The sequence below is a fragment of the Mirounga leonina genome, unplaced genomic scaffold, assembly GCF_011800145.1.
Source record: "Mirounga leonina isolate KUSES-001 unplaced genomic scaffold, KU_Mleo_1.0 Mir_82, whole genome shotgun sequence".
NCBI classification, from domain to species: Eukaryota; Metazoa; Chordata; class Mammalia; order Carnivora; family Phocidae; genus Mirounga; species Mirounga leonina.
In genome coordinates this window covers 41,597,248-41,623,140 of record NW_023270825.1, presented here as the reverse complement: position 1 = coordinate 41,623,140, position 25,893 = coordinate 41,597,248, and the positions used below count along the sequence as shown (strand labels likewise).

At 36.2% G+C, this 25,893-nt stretch overlaps 1 protein-coding gene across 2 annotated transcripts in view; it reads right to left on the bottom strand.

The window, feature by feature from the left end:
• Positions 1–20,755: 20,755 nt before the first annotated feature.
• EXOC5 (exocyst complex component 5) overlaps positions 20,756–25,893 on the bottom strand; it is a 56,974-nt gene continuing 51,836 nt past the window's right edge. Inside the window, exons 16-18 of one of the 2 annotated variants that reach the window (XM_034992704.1) lie at positions 23,788–23,896; positions 23,390–23,605; positions 20,756–22,734 (exon numbers count right to left, since the gene is read on the bottom strand). In XM_034992704.1, coding sequence (XP_034848595.1) covers positions 22,546–22,734; positions 23,390–23,605; positions 23,788–23,896 — 514 coding nt within the window. In that variant the 3' untranslated portion in view covers positions 20,756–22,545. Of the gene's footprint in view, positions 22,735–23,389; positions 23,655–23,787; positions 23,897–25,893 lie in introns of those variants that run through there. The other variant, XM_034992705.1, reaches the window with a different exon arrangement.

The window sequence follows — 25,893 nt, the reverse complement described above, 5'->3', positions numbered from 1 at the left end:
CTTGAGGATGAAAAAGAGGGCTCCCCAAGACCATACTGTATTGATGTTGAAGAAAGCAGAGCCTGGGAAGTGAATGAAGCATGTGCTGGGCTCATGACTATGAATAAAACCATCTCCAAACCCTTGGGCACATGCATAAAAATTTGTCCTCTTTGAATCTGATTCTTATTTTGTTCATTCTACTACCTTTTCCAAAGGTGCTTCTGTTTTGTTGATGCAAGGCCATTGTTTAGATTACCCTTTTGGTTGAGGGAAAGGAGAATAAAGTTTGCAGCATCTCTGCTATATAACTGACCTTGCTTTAAGTAGAGGTGAAAAAGGATTTGGGTTGGAAATCACAAGCAGTGATTTGGGGCTCATCTCCAATGCTCTCTCGTGTGATCTCAGACAGGCCATTTGCCTATTCTGTGCCTAGGTTCCTCATCTGAAAAATGTAGATCACGAAAGAGGCCCCAACCTACCAGAATGCAAAGCTGCAGGAATAAAATGAGGTAGAAGGTAGACAATAATTCTCTAAAAGTTAAAGTTTTAATAAAAATTAGCCTTTTCTCCCAAAGGTATGTTAGGTATATTTTAAACTCAATTTATCAAACACAGATTGAATATTTTCTAACCTTGAGTGTGCTGATAGTCTTAATACAGAAAACCCTAATTAGTTTGGATGTACCAAGATTAGCAATTGACTTCTGTCTTCCTCCAGCCCTCATTCTCAAATTCTAACCTTCTGTGGGGAGGGTGTGAAGCTTTAGGGGAAAACACTGGGAAGCAGAGCAGCAGAGCATGGAGCCCCATAATCCCGTATCTTCCCAGCCCAATCTCCCACTATTAGACCAATGCAACAGAAGTAATTATCTGAGAGCTTTTTGGAACTGCTGTCATTGTCTTGTCAGTCCCAGACAGCCACAAGACCCAGAATTACCCCCACTGAAATATAAGCCAGGGTGAAAAATAGCCACAGGTGGTGCCAACCAGAGTTTGGAAAAGGATAGATTTGAATTGTTCATTTTCACCGAGTACCCAGAAGCTAGCTGAACACAACTGCCCTGGCCATTTACTTGTAATGTTATCACTCATATTTCAGCCAATTTATTTTTCAGCCCCCACTCGTCACATTATGATAAATAGTGATGACAAAAAAATCAACTTAAAATGGAGTGAAAGCCAAAGATCACTAGCTCTCTTCTGAAGTATTTGGTGGTGAGAAAATGAAAAAATCTAGCATATGGGCTTTACTGATAAAGCTTTGGTGAAGAGCTCATTGCTACCCAGTAGAATCCTGAGTTCATGACCAAATGAAGAGGGGCTCTTGTTTAGTAGGGGACCTTTCTCATTGAATCTTAGAGTTGAAGAGCAGTCGGAAACCACCTTTGAATTTGTAGTTACTTGACTGTCTCTTTCCCTTATCAATTAGAACTGCAAAACAACCTAGGGCTCAAGACCAAAAACAAGGCAAGGAAAATATTTTTCCCATGTCTTCCTAATTTGACTACTCAGATATTAATATCATAATGGCAATCATAGGCAAAACAAGAAAATATTCATTATTGGCATTTGGTAAAAAGTGCCATTTTACACTGATTTCCAGCACATTTTGAAAGCAGAAACTGACACAGAACCCACTTAGAGAGTATGACCAACAGTCTCAGATAGCCACTCCAGTGGGTAAAGAAAAAGTGATAGAAATGGAAATTTTAGCCTTCAGCACACTGGTACTATCCTCCTTCAGGCCACCAATATGCTTTATGATCAAAGGAAAGGCAATTTAAATTTGTTGGGCAGAATTTTTTTCCCTAGTGTATGGGCAAGGCTGTTTTTTTTTGCTTGACCCTCTCTAGTCCTAAAACTATTTATGGTCAGATATTACCAAACGTGTGAAGAGCCACAGAACAAAATTACGTTTCTTTTAACCAAGGGTAGGGGAAATAAGTTAATTTCATGCTATTTCTTGAAGTCAGATAACAAAATGCACATTTACCCAGGCAGAAAAATCATAGGCCTTTCTTCCCAAAATTGTTAGGGCTGAAAGTAAAAGCAGCTGAACCCAGGAAGTTGACGAATCGAAGATCTGAGAGTGCAGCAGCTGGATGCAGAGCCCAGTGGCAGCCAGTCGAGCTGCTTCCAGAGCACAGGGCCATTGATAATGACTCTCTCACTGGGTGACTACCATGAGGGGACCTAAGAGAAGCCCCTCAAGATCATCACGTCTACTTCTAATGTACCCAGGAGAGAGCACAGGTGTCACATCATCCTAGGTAGCTGATTTCTAGACCAGTGGTTCTCAAACTTCAGTGAGCATCAGAATCACTGGCGGGGTAGGAGGTGGGGAAGGGGGGTGGGAGGTGGGTTGCTTATTAAAACACAGACTTTAGGGGCGCCTGGGTGGCTCAGTTGGTTAAGCATCTGCCTTAGGGTCAGGTTATGATCCCAGGGTCCTGGGATCGAGCCCTGCATCGGGCTCCCTGCTCGGCGGGAAGCCTGCTTCTCCCTCTCCCACTCCCCCTGCTTGTGTTCCCTCTCTCGCTGCGTCTCTCTTTCTGTCAAATAAATAAATAAAATCTTTAAGAAAAAAAAAAAACATCTCCAACTGATTCTATATAGCCGGGGTTGAGAACCACTATATATACATAAATGGAAAGGTTTATTATATAAGCCTTTCTGGAGATTTGTATTTTATATAATATTTTCAGGGAGGCCCTGAGATTAATGCAGAGTAGAAGGAGAATTAGAGGAAGAGGAGAAGACCCCTGTGTTGAAATCACTCCCTGTATCCCATGGTTGTCATCTCACTAGTGAGCTTTGTGGGACTGGTCGTTGGAGGGTCCTTCAAATGTGTATTTGGCTTAGTTTCGTTCTATCTTATGGCTTGCCTCTCAAGCACACCACCCTTTGACTGGTGTTCATGTTGCCTGGACTCAGAGCCCCTTCATTTATCTCTATTTTTCTTCCATGCTGTCAGATTATTTTCTTTTGTAGGCTTGATTCAAATACCTGCCCATGATTTCCAGCATTCGGCTAGAGTAAGGGGCCCCAGTTTATTTAACATGGTAAATGCTGCGGCAATGGTCCTCAGGTCTTTCTGTAAAGAGAAAAATTAAAGCTGGCTGTCACTTTCTGGACAAGTCTCATGGGGTGGCAATTTGGTAGAAAGCAGGTCTGTTTCTCAGCTTTGTGGGCTCTGAACCACAGTTTTATGATTGCACCTGAGAGTGATCAGGCCTTCAAGAGGTGGCTCATACTAATTTACCACACAAGTCATAATCCCAATGGACTCATTTTTTTAGATATTTCCAACCTTGTCTAAGGTTGGTAAATGGACTACTCCCATTGTCCAGGCTATGCCTTAGCTTAGAAAATTTAATTAAGGTCAAGGGCTTTATTAGTGAGAATAAAGGTAAAGCAAAAGTACACAATAAAGCAGTGCCTCCACAATGCACTTCCTGAGATTCCATCTGGAAATCCTAGAAAACATTTTAGCCATACCCACTGCCTCTTTTTCTCCTTGTCTTTGAAATAGAGACTTGCTTTCTGAAAGTCAAGACTTCGGGAGTGGCAGAAGGATCAGTACCAGAGGATACATCTGTTGAGGGATATTGCCAAAAAGAATTAGTCACTCAATGTCTGATATAGTCTCTCCAACCAGACCAGTGGTTCTCAAAGTCTTCTGCACATTAGAATCATTTGGGAGCTTTAAAAAATCCCGATACCTAAGCCATACTCTAGACCAATTAGATCAGTGTCTGTAGGGGTGGGAACCCAGGACATCAACATATATCAACATATTAGGGGTTCTAAATATACTATAGAAACGTGTCTCCAGTGAACTCAGGTTATTTTTTTTTAAACTCCCCCAGAAAAGTCATGTTTGTGAACCACTGAACTAGGTTAAACCAATTGCATATCCAGTCAGATTCCCTTCTTCCTTAGACAAGGTTGGAAATAACCCCCTACTTCCCTTTTGTCTGCCATCCTGTTTAGGAGAGTTCAGGGTAAGGAAAGTTTATATTTATATGGCAGACACTGTAGAGGCCTTTACATATGTTGTCTCATAAGTTCTGAATGTAAACTGCACATTCTAATCCCCAGGGCTGAGCTTCCTAAAAATGCATGTCAGCCATAGCCCTCCCCAGGTCTCCTAAAGCAGAAACTCTGAGATTGGGTGCTGGAAATCTGAAGATTTTTCAAACTCCCCAAATGAGCCGATTCAAAGCCAAGGTTGAGAGAATCACTGAGCCACATAGATCACCTAGATCTTTTGGTCCTTGTCATAATATCAATCTTTATACAAAACAGATTATGGGGTGGCCCAACCAGAAAACCACCTGCGGTACCAATATATCAGAAGTGTCAAAAATACCACAGACTATACTGCCAGTGAACTCAGGTCTTTTACCTACTTACCTCCTAACATATAGGGCAAAATGCAACATGGTTCCATTTCTACTGAAGTAGATGACCTTCCAGAAGAAATTAAAAGGAAGAAAGGGAAAGGAAAGGAGAGGAGAGAAGAGAGGAGGGGAGGGTGGGGCAGGGCAGGGGAGAAGAGGGGAGGGGAGGGGAGAGGAGAGAGGAGAGAAATGAAAAGAAAAAGGAATAGGAAAGAAAGCATTCTTGCCAGTATTGACCCACACCACTAAACACATGTTGAACAAGTATTTTTTGACAGCCACAGTCCTCACATAGATCAATCCAGCCCTAATTTCATATCAGATTTTCACTGATGCTATTTGGGTTGGTTGTTTCCAGGTAGACCATATGATAAAATAACAAAGCCAATAATGCTGCCATTTATTGAGCATTTACTATACTTCTGGTGTTAAATCTTACTATAACAGGGAGAGCACCCATTCACTCATTTATTCATTCACTCAACAAGTATTGACTGCCTGTAGCAGAAAAAAGGCAGTATCTGATAATGGTGAGCACACAGGCTTTGGGATGACACAGCTTGAACTTGAGTCCCTGCCCTGTGAGCTGCTGGTCCTATGCCTTTGGAAAGTGATTTACTCCTTCCAATCAGAGTTTCCTCCTATGTGCAATAAGGATAATGTCACCATAAACAAGCAACTCATTAAGATACTGAACACAATGTCTAACTCTTCAGTAAGAGTAATAAGCATCGGAGACTGTTATTATTGCTACTATGGGTATGAACTGCACTGCTAGTCTAAGAGCTAGACACCTTTATCTCATGAGCAAATTCACCCATCCATTTGTTTATTCATCTATTTAGTAATTCAATCAGTCAACAAATCATTCTTTAATGCTGTGCTAGGCTGTGGGAGCTCACAGGAAAGGGAAACAGACAATAAATAAATAGTGATGAGAGCTGCAGGGGAGGTGTGTGTGTGAAGCCGTCCTGGCAGCGTGGAGGGAGGGGCCAGCAACCTCGCGGAGGGCAGCAGGCATCGGTTTCATGGCTCAGGAGATATCAGAGCAGCTTCTCCTAGGAAATGTGCGGCTAGTGATGTGAGGGTGGGAGTTAGGGGGGTGAAGAGGATGCCAGGCAGAAGGAAAGCCATGTTGACAAGAGAGGTTTCTGGGATGACGGCCATTGATCACTGACCAGAAAGGAAGGTCCTTGACTTTTCCCTGGATTTGGCATTCTGAGAGGCTGGGATTTGATTTTTGAACCTGTAGACTTACGTTTACCTACTATACTTCTCAGAAAATCCTCATTGAGATTGGATGAGTTACCTATGCAATTCTTATGAATAAATTGAGCAAAGCTGTAGGCAAGTTAATGTTTCCAGAAAATTTTTGCAATCACTCGATCATTTAGTGGCAAGAAACCTCAAGACCAAGGGCAAAAAGGAAATTTGGGTTTAATAACTGTTTGCAGTGGATATTCCAATATGATTTTCATACAATTTTTCTATCACTTGGATTTATTTTATTAAGCCTTTAAATATCAAACACATCATTCTGCAGTAAAAACAGGCTTTTGAAATGTTAACAAAAAGAAGTATTATCAACATTCACTTATTAGGTTAGAATATATTCTAAACACAAAGGATCCCATCACTGGGGTTTCTATGGGAAGAAAGCTCTGCTGATGCAGCCATAAAACACAGACCAAACCTGTAGCACTTTGTGTCACTCAGCCCCACTCCAGAGGCTGCAAGACACCCTTTCTGAATTCTGCACACTCCTAGCAGCCAGGATGTCTCCCGGGAAGTGTATTTTAGCCCTTAAATCTGGATCTTTGCAGCACAAGGAAAAAAAATGATGACTATACACGAGAGTGACGGTCTCTGAAAACCAGGATGGAAGGCAATATTTACTTTCTTTTTATACTTTTCTGTACCTTGCTTTTTTTTTTGGTAATGAATGGGTTTATTTCTTAACATTTTCCCCCAAGTCATAATTTAAAATACAGGTTTTGCCCTAAAACACAGGTAAAACACTAAATCAACTTGGGCTTCACATATAGTTCCCTCTCACTTCTTATGAGCTCATTTTGCTTTGTTTAAGGCAACTGTGACAGAGACATTAATGCTGGGCCTTAAATGCCTTGATGAAAATTGCTCTGTTGTCACGGTTGTAAAATTCACCTAACTTTCATTCTTGTGCATTTTCTTTCCTTAGTTATATTTTGGTTTGGAGTTTATAATTTAATTAATTATATTTTAATAATGTGTGCTTTTATTTTTTTATTTTTTAAAGATTTTATTTATTTATTTGCGAGAGAGAGAATGAGAGACAGAGAGCATGAGAGGCAGGAGGGTCAGAGGGAGAAGCAGACTCCCTGCTGAGCAGGGAGCCCAATGCGGGACTCGATCCCGGGACTCCAGGATCATGACCTGAGCCGAAGGCAGTCACTTAACCAACTGAGCCACCCAGGCGCCCCAATAATGTGTGCTTTTAAATCAATTTATTATCACAACTGATAAAACAATAGGAATTTAATAGAACATGGATACATTCCTTATGAAGGCTTTGTTGGAAACTTTTAAATAGGAGCTGGAAGCTTGGAGGTAATTCCTAAAATTTCTCCCAAGAACTTACAGAAAATTGCACGAAGCCCATAATGACAACATTTTTACCGTTTGTAAATACCAATGGCTAATATTATAAGAATTGAATTGGGATTAATATAATCTTACAGACTGCTTCTTTTCTCAAGAAATTAAATTATAAGGGAAAAACGTCATCTCCTGGTCATAGTCCTACACAGCAAGAAACATTTTAATTGTAAATGTGCCTTTTAGAGCCTTTAAATTTCAAAAAGATGAGCAGGAGGACGGATCCTGTGTGTTTACTAATCTGTAAATAGAGTACCAGGCCAGAAATCAATTCTGAAATGCGGCATCAATTGCACATGCTTCCACTTGGTTTTAGTTGAATAAAAGCCCTACTAGATACGCAAATAACATCAAACTTGCCAGATTACAGAGAGGCCCCTCATACTCCAAATCATGATTGTCAATCATCACCCAGGATTAAGGGATATATTTTAAAAACCTAAAAGCTAGCGCTTCCTTTTAACTTCTGCCTACTGCGCGTTTTGGATTATCGCCCAGAAATAGTATTACTTGAAACAAGACTGCCTCCCTCCTACCATCGATGAGAAGTGCATTGTTACCATCTGCTGTTGTCTATTTGGAATAAAACTCAGCAAGGCACCAGCTTAATGTTCAGAGCCCTTCAGCAGACTATGCTGGTATTTAGAAAGCAGCTTCACATTTAAATGGAGCTGGTTTTCAGTTTAGTCAGTGTTTTCTCAATGTTGCAATCCTCCCCACCAGAAAGAAGCAAATTAGTCTAAGAACTAAGACGGCCACAACATATTTACATTGTAAAGTGGAAACTTTAAACCCTGCAGCGACCAGTGAAGCTTTACTTGTAAACTCTCCAGGTTTATTCAGGTGACTAATTTTCCCATTTTTTTATTTTCTCATTAGCATTACCTGCTGCAGACATTCATATTACTTTCACTATTAGAAAATACTCTTTTAAAAGGCATGTGTTCTTGATGAATAATACCCAAAAGATGTAATCATCAAAGCGTCTTAAATATATATATATATATACACACACATATATATAATGTAATACATATATAAACATATATATTAAGGAATCTTTAAAAAGAGTTATAAGAGGTCTAAAAAAAACAACAGATTCTGTGAATTTGTATGAAACAGATGTGCAAATAATATCTCTAAAGAAATACACAGTAAACTGATAACCATTTTCTTCAGTTAGAGGTGGGGAAAGACTGAGAGTCTGGAGTGGGAAAGACATTTACTTGTCTATATTATTTTGTGCTTTTTATTTTTAACATGTAAATGTATTAAACATTTTTTATTAATAACCAAGAATGTGACTATTTTAAATGGTAAAAAAATAAATATATATATATCCTGGTTCTTTAAATATAAAACAAAATCACATTCCAGGACTAATCTTATCAAAAAATAACCTTTTAATAAGATTATTAAAACAAAGTGTTAATTTATGAAAAGTTCAGCATTCTATTAAATTGCTAACAAAACACTGAATTACAACCCAACAGGTTGCTTCATTGAATTCATTCATCTACTCCTGGCAAGGACATGCCAAATTTGAACTTAATTAATATTCCTTCTCCTGGTTTCCATAGTTTCTTTTTAAACATGAGTACCAGCAGAAACTGGCAGTAACTTTACCCATATTCTCAATAATAACCCCCCCTGGCTGTCAATATGTATAAAAAGGAAAATTTTTTTATACCCAGAAGAGCCTCCATTTTCATGTCTTTTGTTTAAAAATATGCTGGTAACATTTCTCTCTCTTTCTCATTTTGTGCATGCAGTTTGACATACTTAACTCTTATCCTGCCTGTGGCTCACACAATGCTCAGCTGAAAAATGAATGCTAAGAGTGGTGTTGCCATTCTGGGTCCGAACAACAGCCTCCCATTCTACCTTCCCATAACTGCAAAATTGCAGCGGTCTATGAAACTGGGGCCTGACAATTAAGTGTTCTGGTAGAAATCACTAGATATGGCTTGAAATTTATCTGGGTGCAGAAGGTTCTTTTATTTCTATTCTAACACCTGAATGAAGATCTCCTTAGCCACTGTAAACAAAGAAATATGAATTGGTGAGAAACTATACCTATACAAATAAATGGCATATGGGTCCACTAAAGTGGGTCATTTGAGCACAGCTAATTCACTGTATTCCACACAATTTCTCTAAAGCTAGGTATTTTCCTATAGCCCCAAGTGGAAAGAAGCAGTCTCAGACCTAGTCTTGGACCTCCTCTCTCTGCCTCATCTTCTCTTGGATCCATGCTCGTCCTGGCTGGGCTGATTGCCTTCTGTGAATCAAAATGTCTCCAGCAGTATGCTGCCGGGCTGTTGCAGTCTGTCAAATACCTCTGGGTCCACTTAATTTTAGTCTAGACTGTCCACCTCTTTCTGCTAGGATGCTGTTATTTTTCAGATTCTGCTCTTATTTTTCATCTAGCTGCTCCATCTCCGTTTATTTGCATGTTCTACACTGCTGGTGAAGATACTTCTGCTGATTAAATGGGTCTGTTGTGGTTTACAATAAGATGTATAGCCTTATTGATCTGGGAGGAGTTCCATTTTCCCTGGTTTGCAAGAATCAAGCCTGGACCACACATCGCATCAGCCACTGTGGTCCCTGCTTGTGCTGCTTTTTGCATTCAGTCCTCATTGACCACTGGTGTCAACGATATATTTGTAGACTCCACCCAAGAGGCCATGGGGTTATTGACCTCTCTAGCTACATCTCTTTGGTCTTACTGACAACCATAGCTATCCCAACAAGTAACCACAGAGTAGTTTGTTCTCATGGCCAATACAGACCTTATCTTGACCACTACTCTTTCAGACTCACTGATCTGTTTTCTCCTGAAAGGGATTATGCATCTAATTCCAATGAGTTTCAGAATAAACTTGCAAGCAAAGGACAGCTTAGGAATACATGCCAATAAACATGTTTCTAGTTGTATGTTTCTCCAAAATTTTCTCCCTTCTTCTATGATTATAAGTAAAAGGACAAAACACTGGATTTTTTAAAAAGTTTATTTACTTAGTTAAGTAATCTCTACACCCAACATGGGGCTTGAACTCACAACCCCGAGATCAAGAGTTGCATAGTCCCCCAACTGAGCCAGCCAGGTGCCCCCAAATGGTAGATTTTTAATATGAAAAAGATGTGCCTTGTATTGAAACTGCTGTTCTCCCAGAAGAGTCCTAGGAATAAGTTCAAATACAATTTAAATAAATTAAAAAAGAAATGTGCTGACCCTAAATAGAAAAAACCTATATAATATCACAGGACATAAAACGAGATAGAAAAGCATACCATCTTCTTGAATGGAAAGAACTTAATATTTTAAAAATACCAATTCCCCCTAAATTAGTATGCCAATATACTGCAGTTTCAAGTAGAATCTCAACAGACATAAAAATTGTCCTCTGCTTATACACATACTCCCTTGTCCCATCAGACTTCATTTGAGAAGCATAAGCTCAAATATAAAATCAAAAATTTCAAGATGTCAGCAGAACATCAATCCAAGGGCATCCCTTCTGAGCATGGGCCATGTGCAACTGCAGATCACACACATACAAAGCTAACCCTGCCATCCTGACCTCCATATTTAAAATGGAAACTCTTCCCTGCCAAGTCTTCTTTTTCCCTATATCCTGATCTATTTTCTCCCCTAAAGCACTTATCACCTTCTAATGTATTTTAGAATTTACTTATTAATTATATTGATTGAAAAAAATTATATTTGATTGGTTTCTGCTGCTAGAATGTAAGTTCCACAACAAATGGGGTTTTATTCACTGATACATCCCATGTGCCTAAAACAGTGCCTAGCGTATAGTAGGTGTTCAGTAAATATTTGACTTGAATGAATGATAAAATAAATCAAGTGCTAATAGGGCCTCTATCCTAGGCTAATAAAACTCTATGAGGTAGAGTTTTGTGGTGATTCCTCACTAGAAATGTGTTTTGTTAAACTTCTGAATTTGGGGCACCCTTCCACAAAAAGCAACAGAGACCCTGGGACTTCTCCACTCATACACTTGTATTGCTGCTCATTTGCAAATTTGTTAATTGGGTAAAAGTATCCTTAAAATGGGCCTTACGTGTCTTTACTGCCTGTCTTGGAATCTGGACCATGGACCAGGCTTTGGGTCTGGCCTAGCCCAACATTTAGGCAACATTATCAACTGGCCAATGAATTCTTACCCACTGGCTTAAGTAAGAAAGGAAAGGCTCACTCTCCCAACTCTTCATGTTAATTTAGGTATTTCCAACCTCTGCTCACGCTATGAAGGGCCATATTAATGTCCAATCTGCATATTGAAGTATGAAAAATATTAATTTAAGGGTAAGAACAAGTTTGAAAAGTTATACCAATCAAAATCCATGGCTTGATTATTAACAGAGTTGAACTCTGAGCAGGATTATTGGGATTTTTCACTTTTTCAGTGTTCTGATTCATTCGTTTTATAAATGATCTAGCTTTTGGGGGTTGCTGGATAGTTTGGATTCCTGGAGAAAATAAACCCATTATAATCTCAGATGGATATACCCTTTGTTTGGGGAAAATTATCCAAGATAAACTCTTCACCAGTTGATCTTGAAGAAACATGTGAGGTCATCAGAAGTCTAAATCCAGATGTTATAATCTGAGTAGCTGATTTTCTCAGAAATATAACATGGTAGAGTTAAGAGTTATGGGCACCAATGTCTCACTGCTATGTTTAATTGTTGCTCTACCTTTCCCTACCTGGGTAAATTTGCACTGGGTTTCTCTATGCCTTGACTCTTTCATCTATAAAATGATGACAGTATTAGCAGCTATTCACAGAGTTTTTGTGTAGATTGGATGTAAAATCATTAAAATAACATCTGGCACAAAGTAAATGCTTCATGAGTGTTAGCTATCATCATTAGTTTTGTTTAATAGCTGAATGTGGTTGGTGTTGGCTGTGCTGGGCTCCTGAAACATTGGAAAAATGCTTTCCTATATGTAGATTTAGGTAGATGACTCTCAGTGCTCCTGCGTGGTGGTATTAAAATGAACTGACTTGGGCTTTGAGAAATCCACTCTACTGTAACTGACCTTCTAGACCCTCTCTCAATCATTTTAAAGCAGAAAAATGAAAGGGCCTTGGAATTAGGAGTGTGGGAGGGGGACAGAAAGAACTTCTCTGGGTCTGGATTTGGAGAATGAAAGTTCTTGGGAGAGTTTTTTGATGGACATTAAATTGGCCTCAGCATCTGGGAGCCTGATAGAAACTCCACAGGGTCCCTGATATTGAATTTGGGGCTCATGAACCTCAGAAAAATCATGGCCAATGGCAGAGTAAATCACTTTTGGAGCTGTTCTTTGGTTATCCCCCAAGCATGCAGTAAAGCTGTATTAACACTACAACTTTAGGTTTGGGGGGAATTGAAGGTGTTGTGTTGGAATCGTTAGAATTTCAATATTTTTTAAAAATTGACCTTCTGTAGACCAAGCCAGGCAAGCAGCACACTACACTATACTTCTGGTTATACTACACTGTATATTTCTGACATGTTTGGAGTATTTATAGTACATACACATTATTTTAGAAATGAGAATAGAGAAAAAATATTATATATACACAGGTCTTAACCACCTATATGAAGGAAATACTATGGTAAGCCTTATCTTTTGAAGTCAGATGATGTTAATTATAGAACATGTAAATGATCCAATCATAGGAAGTCATCTATATACTTCCCAATTTAAACTTTCTAAAGGACTGACTTTGATGGGGAGGGAGGGAGACAGGTGTCATTCCATTTGAGTCTACCCAATATATCTATACACTAAAATGCTAAGAAAACTTTTTTTTTTTTGCCTAAAGTAAAAAACAAAAACTCAACAACTATACAATCATCAAATATTATTATTCAGATTTCAAAATCATTCCCCTATGTTTCAAAGCGAATGGAATTTTTTTATTCTGCTACAACTTCCAGTATTTCTGAAAAAATAGATTAAAGATAGTTTAAATTTTTTATATGACCTTAACCAAGTTCTCCTGGTGAAAGAATAGATGTTCTAGCACTCTTTGACTTTCCCTCTAAACCTATTTTTGCTAATGTATATGATATTATACATTATTGTGTAAACTGATAATGTTAACATTCACCAAGATACATAAGCTAAGAATCTTGGAATCATCTTTGATTTCTTCTCTTCCTTGCCCTCCACATCCAATAAGCAACAATAGATAGGTCGTATTGGTTTAATCTTCCAAGTGTTTCCTGAATTCATCACCTCCTCTTCATTCCTGTGTGTCCCCTAGTTCAGGCCTTCACCTTCCAGGTTAAAGCAAGTAACCTCATTTCTGCTCTCTTCTCCCCTCTCATCCACTGCATACATTCCTATCAGTCATCTTTTTAGAGCTGTTCATGTCATTTACCTGCTTATTCATCAATGGTTGGTTCTGCCATCTTCATGATAAAGCAACAATTAACATAACATTTAAGATTCTTAATAAGCTAACCCTGACCCAAGTATTCCACCTTTACTTGCCTTTTTTTGATAGATTACACAGTGGGAACTCTATTCACAGTCTTCCCATTCAATGACTATACCAATGACTTGTGTGCTACACCCCTGAAAGTGTGAGCCACTTCTATCTGGAATGCCCCATCCCCTGAAATGTTCCTTGCCTTTTAAGGCTCAATTGAAATGTAACCTTCTTTTGGGGAATCTTCTTAGAGGTAATAAAACAAAGTGGTTACACAACTGGCTCTGGGAGCTTATGGGTACAGTTTGAATTCTGACTCTTACTTTTTAGATACAAAACCTTGGTCAAGTTATCGAACTTCTCTGTGCCTCAGTTCCCTCATTTGTAACATGGGGATAATAATAGTATCTACCTTGCAGTGTGAGAATTAAGTGAAATAACAAATGTACTTATTAGCAAGGTGCTTGCTTTAGTAGGTATTTAATAAATAGTAATTTGAGAAGCTTTAATTACCTCCTCACCCCCTACCAGCCCACAAATTTGAAAACAGTTCCTCTGAGCTTCTGTAGCACCTGGTTCCATGCTACTATTACCGTACTTATTACAGAGCACTATGATTGGTTGCATACACTCTCTCACTAGGCTAGACTCTTGAGGGCAGGATCTTTTTATCTTAATATCCTTATCTTCTAATGCAGTACCTGGCAAAAACAGAATTTCAATGTTTATCAAATGAAGAATGAATGAATGAAGTGACCCCTCGGAGGATTGGAAACTCCTTTAAAAAGCTCACAGAAATCAGTGCGAATGAAAAACAATCACAAATATCTCTTCTCCCCACTTTACAACATTTGCACAAGGTCACAGAATTAGTAAGTGACAAAGCCAAGATGCACATCTGCCATTTGTCTGATCAAGAGCCTTAGCTATTAATCACAATGGTATTTGGTCATTGCATGCTGGTAGCATTAGGGGAGGAGGTGACTCTCACATATTCTCAGTTGGGCTCAGAGGTGACTTGTTGAGCTAATCTATTTCTGACATCACTATAAGCTCTTAATAGAATGCCTGCATCTTCTTGCATTTAGAATTAAAGAATTTTGGTAATCATAGACCTAACAAGGAAACTGAGAGTTGAGTAATTTGTCCATGCACAGCCTCCTATTTCACATGCAGTTCATTATAACATGTATTAAATTCATCCCAGATATTGACCCTTTTCTCACATAAAGTCTATCTTACTTAACATATATATTTTTTGGCCTGCTAAATGACAACTGTATGATCATTTTCCCTCTGAACTTTATTAGTAAAAATATCCTATTGGTATTCAGTCATCAATGGTCAAATTTGCATTCACACAATCAGTTTCTCTGATGTACTCTTATTAATTAGTAACTACTCACAGTAGGAAAAAAAAAACATATGACATGCACTTCAAATTTAATTCCTTCAAAATGAAAAGTGCCATGTTTTGGTATAAACATTTTAACCGTTCTCAATTTGACTTTACTAATTTGCTCACCACAGTAAAAGAAAACACACCAAAATATAATTGTTTCTGAGTGATAAAATTATGAGTAATTTTTATTTAGATTTTTTACATGTTTTCTGTAATGACCACTATCATTCCCCTTTGTCCTAAAGCCAAAGCTTTGGTGGTTGAATGGGGTGAGGAAACCCTCCAGAGTGGGAGAGGAGAGAAACCCAATATGGGGTACTGGAGCTCAAGTGGAGTGAGAAGGGTGTCACATAGGAGAGGGAGTGTATGTGTGGGTAAGTTAAAAAAAATATGTGTGTGTGTATAAACACACATAAAACCCCCTAGCACTGTCCACTGAGAGGGAGTAGTGACAGTGAAATCTCAGCCATGATAAGCTCATCTCATGCACAAATCATGGCTTCTAAATACCAAGTCCCACTAAATGGTAGAGAAATGGCTGATTCTAGGGCTGGGCAAGGCAAGTACAAGATGAGTTTGAGAATCCTGTGTGCCTAAAAGTAAGGAAGTGCTTTAAAATACGATGGCAACATATCAAAAGGGCATAGGAGCCAACGTGAAGGGGCTTGCACTGGCTAAATGTGGAACAATTTGAGATTCAAAATAAACAACAGATTATAATCCATTGACTGGAAAACCATGAATTTATATTGGTATCAATAAATGGAAAATTTGATTAGCAGGATATATACATAGCTTCAACTACATCCCCCAAAAAATACTTAAAAGAAAAAAACAGTAACTTTATAGTGGAGCAGCCTGATAGGTAAACAAGTGATCAAAATGAACATCATCAGAAATGGGGCAAAATGAAATTGTGCACTACCTAACAGAATGCAATGAGAACAGACAGTTAGAATCTAATCATAAGGAAACAGGTAAATCCAAATTTAAAGACATTTTGCAAAATAACTGGCCTGTAATCTTACAAAAGTCGAGGGTAGCAGAAGTCAAGGAAAGGCTGAGGAACTGTTCCAGAGTGAAAGAAACAAGAGATACAGCAACCTAAGGCAACATGTGATTTTGAACTGTATCTTTATACAACATTATTGGAACAATTAATGAAAATTGGATAGGGTCTGAAGGAGTAATATGTGTTAATTTCCTAATTTTGATGGTTGTATTATGGTTACATGGGAAAACTTTCTTTGTGGAAATATAAAAGTACTGTAGGGTGATAGGGCATCATGACAGCAACTTACTCTCAAAGCGGAAAAATTTTATTTGTACAGTATTTACAACCTTTCTTTAAGTTTGAAATTGTTTCAAAATTTTTTCTTTAAAAAGCAGAATGCAGAAAACTAATCAAGAGATTATTCTTAAAGAGCTGATAAAGTAATTCAATGAGATATATAACTCCAAAAACATAATTTTAATGATGATGAACTTTGTCCAATTCCTGTGTCCACTGTGAACATACAAGTTCTTCAAAACTGTCTTAGTTTTATGTCATTAACTGACCCAGAAATTTTTCACATGACTTTCACAATCTTAATTAAACACACATACACACACACAAACACACATTCTTCCTATTAGGACAGTGATATGTTCATAGGTGCTATTCAGTAGAGAGAAACTATGTGAGTTCTATTTTTAAAATCAAACAAAAATGTAGGTATTATTATAAAAATAACTTCTCCCCCTTGTGGCAAAAAAGGAAAGTACATTTTACTGGAGACTCCTAATACAGAGGCACTTAGTATTACTCCTTATAAAGTATTTTCACATAATTTCATGTGAATCCTCTAAATAGCACACAGCATTTGCAAACAATATACTTAGAGGTAGTTTCACAGTTCTCTTTAGGTCAGCACTGTCCAGATTCCATTTAGACAATATTCTCTATAGCAAAAAGCTGCAGATTTGAAAGAACTGCCACAACAAAATACCAGAGTTCAAAGGAACCAAATCTACCCACAGTATAAAAGATTAAAATGATAGGCAGGTAAAAAGTGATGGTCTCACTTAAAGGTACCTGCTTATTTAAGATTACAGGGGCATCAAGAAGGCTTCCTACCTTTCCAAGTTTAATCTAAAAAATTTGAAAGTCCACCACTGGAGATTAATTCCTTGGAGTTGGTTCCATTCAATCTTCAGACTTAAGAGTATTAGTACGAAGATACTCTGGAAGGGATAAGACATTTTCCTTCATTTAAGATTGCTAATAGTGAAAATAAAAGGAAGTCACTCATCTGAGCTGTAACTAAATGAAAGTTAACTTATTCATTGCAGATTCCTAGCCCTATTCTTAACCCTCCACACTTCTTCCTATTAAGTCACCAGTCACTGATAATTCTATGTTTTACTGACCTTCCCATGATTATAAAGTAATTTAAGTGGTTTTTCAAAGTAAACTTAATTCCAGTTTCAGACTTTTAAATTAAAAGTGGCTCAGTTGGATACTGTTTCTTCAACATAGTAATATAAATATTAGTATCTTGGCTAAAATGCATTATTGACAATTTTAATACATGTTGCACAGTACATATTAATATAGAAAAATACATGTTATCAGCAGCATAATGTTGACTATGTTCTAATCCATTCCACCTGCTCAAATATTAGTGCAAATAATTATATATTTGTAATGCATCATTGCTGTCTAGCACAAATCTATGCCTTCTGAATAAATGACTTTCCTCTGAGGTTGTTTGCTGTTTGGAGTATGATGTGCTATATTCATATTTAAATTGGCTTTGTACGGTGAGGCAGACTGCAACCATCTAAAACACTTAGAAAATGAACAAGTATGGTTAATTACTTTTCCCTCCCCCTAAAAGTGATATTTATCACAAGAACTGAAGTTTACTGTTACCACCCAAATAATACTGTTGATGTACACAGGGCCAAGTTTTAAAAAATATCAATCTTGTTAAGCCCAGGGTTATCAGCCTAACTGCTCCAAACCATCAATTAAAATTCTTACACTCTACTGTGTCAGGTTTCTCTCCCATATACACTTGAGGAGTTGTTTCTCCCCTAAATTTAGAAAGAGAAAGGACTGATCAGTGGTAAGAATAAAAGAGTTAAGGCAATTTTTAGAAGATTAAACATGCAATTTTTGATTACATGAAAATGGCTATCTATTGCTAATACACTGAGTACGTTTTCCCTATATTTTCACTCCAACATTAGTCATTAAAAACTACCAAATGCATTAAATAATTAACAGAATTGGCAAACTTATGACATTAAAATAGTCTGTTTTTGAAGGCAGAAATACTGACTTCCTCGTATTTTCCAAGCTAGAGTTGTCATTTACTTCTGTTATAAAATGATACAAAATTATTAAGCATAGTACTATAATTATGTAAAATAATACTCACTAAAGAGAACTTTTTGATAGAATGATTTCTATTAAATACAAACAATATTAAATTAAAATTTCATGACCACTTATAAAATTTTAAAAACCAAATTTAAAAAGTATGATTATACACTGGGCACATTAAAAAATCCAACAGTAAATTAGATACTGATCCTGTGTATCAACTTCATAGTCTAAACATTACAGTGAGAACCAAACATTGGATGAGAAGAGAATTAGATTAAGCAAAAACTAATGAGCCTATCAAAACAAAGGACCTATTTAAACGTTCAACAAGGAGACTGTACAGAACATAAACAGTGAGTGAGAAAGACTTAAGTTTCAATCTGAGCCTTTTATTAGCTATAGACCTTGAGTAGGTCTACTTAACGTTTTTGTGGCTTAGATGTTTCATCTGTCAAATGAAGGTAACAGTACCCAACTCCTAAGGCTGCTTTGGAATCTAATGAGATCATGTATACAAATCAAATGATTAGCATAGTGCATGGGACTTGAGTAGATAAATGTAGCTATAATTATTTTTATTATGCATCAAAATTTAAAAATTGCTGTTTTTACTTTAGGTAGAATTATTTACTCTAACACCATGGACTGGTCTTTTCCTCCAAAGTACACAATGTATTTTAGAACCGAGTTTCTCAAGCAGAGAGAAGTACTAAAGGAATTGAATATAGTTAAACTAATCGTATAAAAGCATAAAGTGCTTTTGATATCAAATTTTCCAAAAGAAATCGGAAATATTCAGTACACTTCTAGGAAACTACACTTCTGAGTCAGAGTAATATATGGGTAATATGCAGCATAATTTCATATTAAAAAAAATTAAATTCCCAGAGGTGAGTTTTTTAAGTCTACGACAAAGTATGCACTGAGTGAACTTTGCTTATTCTCATAAAACAGTTGTTCAAGCATGCCTTAGCCACTACCTTATAAACATGACCACCTTAAAAGGTTTTGTGGCATTTCAGGAACCAAATCTCTTTATCTGGGTACTTGTAAATATTCACCATCATAGATGAAATAAAGGCATTTTAGGGAAGCAGTAAATTCTCCACTTTGAGTCAATCTGGTAATTCAGTTATTTCACCGTTAAGTCAGAAGGCTGCTATTCAGATAGTGAAATATTTAAAGTGAAAGAGGAAAGAAAATCATTTAAATATATAAGTTAACATACTTAGCAGCCCTTTTTTAAAATGGGAAGGTGCTAGGGACTTGCAACCATGGTGATGCTCAAAATGAGGCTAAATACTTGTCTTGAAATAGGCAGATAGTCAACTATATCTAAAGATCCATCCAAGCGTTATTTAATAATTCTTCATAAGGACTATTTATCTACTCTGGTTGACTGTCATTTTCAATATCATAACTTACATATGCTAGACTTCCTTCTTAAACTTGTGTTCTGTATTTCACTTTCTGTACCATTTTATGCAAACATAATATACTCAAGTTGAAGAAAAATAATTTGCAGGGTTTTGGAGCCTATTTTCAACTTCAAAACATTACCTAAATATTGCCTGTTAGCTCATGTGGAACTGCAGAAAACTGTAAGATTCTCCTTATTCAATGTTGGCTAAAGTTACTAATATACAAAGTTGCATTATTGCGGGGCGCCTGGGTGGCTCAGTCGTTAAGCCTCTGCCTTCGGCTCAGGTCATGATCCCGGGGTCCTGGGATCGAGCCCCGCATCGGACTTCCTGCTCGGCGGGAAGTCTGCTTCTCCCTCTCCCACTCCCCCTGCCTGTGTTCCCTCTCTCGCTGTGTCTCTCTCTGTAAAATAAATAAATAAAATCTTTAAAAAAAAAAAAAGTTCCACTATTGCTACCTAAAATTTTACCATGTGCACATGAAAAACACCTTACTTATTGATCATCTCTTTTGAGTCATAAATTGTGGACAAAATTTTATAGTGGCCACAAATATACAAAATATTTTAAAAACTGGAATACAAAGAATGCAAGTAATGCATAGGGGTTTATACAACAATTTTTTTTTTTCTTAGAGTAAGATAATCAGTTTAGGTTAAATTTCTAATCTTAGTTATATCTTTCTCCAAAAAAAAGGAAATGAGAAGACCTATGCTATAAAAAATAAAGAACATCTTGAAAACTTAAATAGAAATAATTTTTAAAATTAAGTACACATATCCTAAAGATGTAAAAATGGAGTGAAATAAAAAAACAATTGCAGGGAATTTGTTTATTAAACATTAATATTAACACTTCTAAGTTAAGTATTCACTTAAGAGTTTTCTTTGTCACTGCCTTGGTCAATGGACATAATGGAAAATATTGCACAAAACTCAAGCATGGAAATAATAATTAACAAAATATCTAAGCAACATGTATATGCTTTACATTTTAAAAATTAGTCCAAACAAAATAATTTGAAGCACTTCTCTGATTTGGAAGTCTTAAAATGTTCTCTCATGTTTTATTTAAGATTTTTTTCTTTTTCTTTTCTTTTTTTTTTTTTTACAAATTGACACTGTGTACAAAGAGTTCAAATGGCCAGTAAAACTACTGCTTTAAAACTGTTGGCTTTCAGTAACAGAGGTATAATTTGAATTCACATCAGAGCTTTCTAAAATGGCAATAGTACAAGCATATGACTTTCTCTAGTATCCAAAATCTGTTCTGGCTTCCCTTGGCTAAGGAATAGAAAACTAGACAGCCTTCTAAAACTGCCACGATTTACTAAAATGCTTTGATAAAAGTGGGCATACTTCGTTTCTCTTCCTTACCTTGATAACACTGGGCTAAACAGAAAATGAAGAATATTCTGTCAATAGTAATTTAAACAGTAGCTAGCATTGGACGTGGAAATTTTGGTAAAATTGATGACCATTCAGAAACATAGTCTTAAAAGAAAAGTAGTTTGCCAAAATTAGGCCAAAAAGGCTACAAGGCTACATTAAAGGAAAAAAAATGCCAAGAATGAGCTGAACATTAAACTTTATCTGTTCCTAGAAGATTATGAACACCACAAAGGAAGCTGAAACATTACATATAGATAAGAATGAATTCTTGCAGAGCAAGTTTATAGAAATTGTAGAGTAATAGCCTTTCTAAATTTCCACTTGATGTTTAAAATTTTATAAGTGATTTATTATGTCACCATATTAAGCCAATTCAATTAACTCCAATCAGTAAGAACTGCTTCAGAAATGCCTTGAAAAAGATGACAGAAACTATAGATTTGAAAAGCAACCAGTTTTTACAAAGCTCATCTCCAGACTTAGAATATATAATGCTATCTATCAATTCCTGATTCCCCTTAAAATGTATTACTTATGTTTAGCCATCCCATCTTATTCCAGTTTAGCATTAAGAAAGAAATCTTAAAGGACTGCATTGTTGCTAAACACTGTCAATATTTCTCATATTCACCATTTAGACTAAACCTCATTTTACTTCCCTTATAATATTAAAATAATGAATAAATGTGGTCCTTTAGTTAAGGTCCTCCACCTTATCTTAAGTGAAATATAAAATAAGGTAGACTTACTAATTTCTTGCTAGCATTGGCTTAAAATCTGTTTACGAAATAAGAAATAGTAAACTTTAAGTTTTTTTACCCAGAAAGCAGATGTATTCTGATCCACTCCTAATATCTACATAAAACATTTCATCATTTTAGTTTAGTTTGTAACATTTTTCTTGGAATATTATTGTTGTACCTCAGGAAAAAAGCCAATTAACCAACTACAGAAATTATGCTCAATTATTAACCTTTTGAAAGAGGCAAAAGTTCTCTAGGAAAACCTAAAATAACTTGTCTAACAATTATCAAGTGCTGAAAAGGTCATTAAAAATTGGTAAATAATAAATGCAGTTTTGCTCTATTTTACCATTAATGCAAAATAGGATGGTGAAATTTTCCAATAGAATATGTTAAAGAATATCAACTGGAACACTGATAACATCTCATTTGTCTTCTGATACCAACATTTTCCAGGATGAAAACAGTGACATGTAGGTTCACAGAATTTGAAATTTAGAATTTGAAATTTATAAGTTCAAGAATGGAATTAAAATTCAACTTAAGGGGAAAAAGCAAAATATGGCTAGTAGTGTCCAAATTTCAAATAAAATCTCAAGGGTAAGTATGGCTGCTGTTTCTCCAAACAGTCATTTTTCCATAAAATGTTGGCTGTGTCATTAAGAAATCTCCTGTGCTTTCCATCAACCAAGGCCTGCTGAAGTACAACACGTTTCCCTTGTAAATTCAACCTCAGCTGAAATGTCGAGCAAGGCGGGCAGATCTATAGTCAGCACGAAGTTGTACAAAGGAGTGAAGAATGTTCTTGTCCAGATTAGCAAGTTGTTCTCCTGAGCAGACTTGCTTTAAATTATCTGGGGCAACTACCAGAAGATTGCAAAGTGCATGCAGAGTATCAAAGAGCTGTAATACCAGTGGAATCTGAATTGAAATAAGAGGAGAAAAAAAAAATAACATTGAAACAAAACAATTTCTAGTTTTACAATTAGTTTCTCATTTATATATTATTCTCATTTATATACTATTAAGACTTACTAATGTGGGAGAATTCAATATTAAAAATTGTAAAAGCTCCTGAAAGTGTCAAAACTCAAATATTTCAGACATTACATAAACTTGATATAATCTTTTTAGGTGAAAAGGTCCATGTCAATTTCCTTCAATAGTAACAGTCATTTATACTTCTGTGGATTAGAATTAGTTACCATTAATTTAGCACTTTTCTTAAATAATTTAAGCCTTAAGGAAAAGGGATTTCAGAGAGATGTACACGAAGAAAGAACGTATTTTCCTGATGTGTGATATATACAGCATCAGTTATGAAAGTCAACAATGTCATTTGGACTGTCGAATTGAAATATGGCCTTGTCTAAAATACAGCACAGAGCAAAAATGTATTTTGACTGAAAATATGATTAGAACAATACTTTTTTAGTTAGGAAATGTTAGATCTGTCTCACTATAATATCAGCAAGTTTTAAACTTTTCGGTAGTGATTGTAAGTCAGCATGCGTTTTTAATGGTCTGACTTATGTTCTTGAGCCTATTTACAAGTTTTATATTTGTGAATACATACCTTGAAGTCTTTGGCACACTTCCTATATTCAGCTACATCACAAATTGCTAACATGCCACCCATACAACTGTAGGAATATTGTTGAAGATGCTCATAAATAAGTCGATGAAAACGTACTCCAAGTTCCATCAAAACTGTATCCACATTCTTCCCATCCATGGAATTTTTAATCTTTTCCACTTGCTTTCTTACATAAGCACAGACTTTAACACAGGCCTGTAAAATTTTTTCTACACTTATTACATAGAAATGTGTATCAGTTTAGCTAAGGAGAAAATACATATAGTATCTCATTAATTTCTAAGTATAAAAGAAAAAAACTTAGAGCACAGTAAGATACACCAATGAAAATGTTAAGCATAGTAGATATTACTAGTATATTGATTTATTTTACTCACGTTAGTATACTGAATCAAAACATTGTTTTCATCCTCTGGCTTAAAATCTGTTTTCTTTTGTTCTGCAGCCAAGATATGCTTCATCTGTCCAATCATACAATTTAAGGTCCTAGAGAATTAAGAACACCATATATTTGACCCATTTATTTTAAATTTACTTTAATTTATATTATTTATACTAAATTGAAATTATTTAATTTCAGAGCACCACAAAATTATTTACTATTGGTAGACTTTAGATTTTAGAAAAAATAAATTCTAGGTCTTGCTATCAATGAACTCTTGGTTTTATTAGCTTCCTGTTCTTGCCCAATACTTTATTTAAGGTAATCTTAAAGATCTTAGAAACCTGTCACTAACTTACTTCCTTAACAACCATATACAGAGACTGGTTAGAAAGAGGGGAAGATAGAGGGTTAAGACAAATGGCCAACATTTGGAAGAATTAGTGAGATGAATAGGAGTTCCACAGTCTAAGGGCAAGCAGGAAGCTGAACAAATGGTACTAAAGACTCAGTTGAGAAATGAGAACATGGGTTTGTAGCGGCACCAATAATGTTCAAGTTATATGCTATTCTCCAACAGCAATCAGCCACCCAGTTATGGGAATAAGAGACTGCACTGCTCCAAAACCTTGGATCTGTAAGATAGTTAAGGTTAACGGAAACAGATTTTAGGGTAATTATAAGGGGCTAATTTAAGAGATGGATCAAACAACCTAAGCATAATAATGAATAAAGAAAAGGATAGAAGATTGGCAAAAGATAAATATATTAAGGGCCAGAGTTCCTGCTGAGGTCAGAAGGTTATGGAATTGGAAGAACAGGAGGTTGTGAGCAATGAGTGGGATATTCAAGTTTCAAGTTTTTGTTATCAATGATAATGAGGTCTAGTAGGATATGAGAGTAGGTAGCTAAAATGAAGACGAGGAAGAAAATGAATGGGTCACACACATGGAAGTAGAAATAACCTAAGATTTAAGTTTAAAAGAAAAACTGTAAGCCAGATGCCCAAATCCTCAATTAATGTAGGAGACTAACATAAATGATTGAGAGACAACAGCAATAGGAAGAGATGATGTGGGTTTCAAAGGCAAAAGGGTTCCGACCTAACACCTACAGATGGATACTGGTCTGAAAATATCAGAGAAGAGATCAGGTGAATGCTCTGCTCACCTCTTGGCCCCATGGTACATGGGTAAAAAAATCAGAAGTTCACATTCATGAGACCACTACAGGATACTGTGCTTTCAATTAATCAACTAGTGCAAAGACTCTGAGATTAAGGCTTATACAGAATGACATTAAGAAGACACCAAGGAAATACATCTTTCCTATATCTCTGAAAGTTTAATATATCCAACCTCCCTATGTCCCAAATATGATTTTCAGGCATTCTGAGGTAAAGCAAGAAGAAACAAATTAAGTTAATAGGAGAGATTTAGGTTAGGAAAATACATACTTCTTGAAGTGATGATTATAATGTGTACAATATATCATACACATTGTAATTATATTAAATGAAATTATATATGGTTCTCATATGGTCCTGACTAAAAACAAAAGGGAGAGACCAGTTTTAGGATTATTCTAAGCATATAATTCAGTAAATTAGTCTCAGTAATTAATTTTATAATACCCTATTTTTCCTAGTTTTATTCTTCAATTTTATTTTTCTTACCTTCATTATCATATACTCAGTAGTAATTCTTGATCTTAGTGAGAAGATAATTGGGAGGTGAGCTGCAAGTTTGATACTGATAAAGTAAAAATTTCTTAATTTTTTGTAAATTAGAGTAGATTCCAGGCTATCCTTATACAGCACTGAAACTAACCTGCATTCAAATATGCTTTCTTAAACAGAAGAGAAAGGAACAGAATTACAGTAAGAGAAAAAGATATGCCCAAATCTAGTAGCATGGGCTTTAGAATTTGAGTTCCAGCTCTACCACCATTAACTGTGTTATCTTAGCACATTACATAATTTCTTTAAGCCTCCATTTCCTCATCTGTAGAACAGAAACAGTATTTCCTACCTAATAAATAAAATAATACAGGTAAAGGTCCTTGCACTGTGCCTAGCGCACACCAAATGCTTGATAAGTGG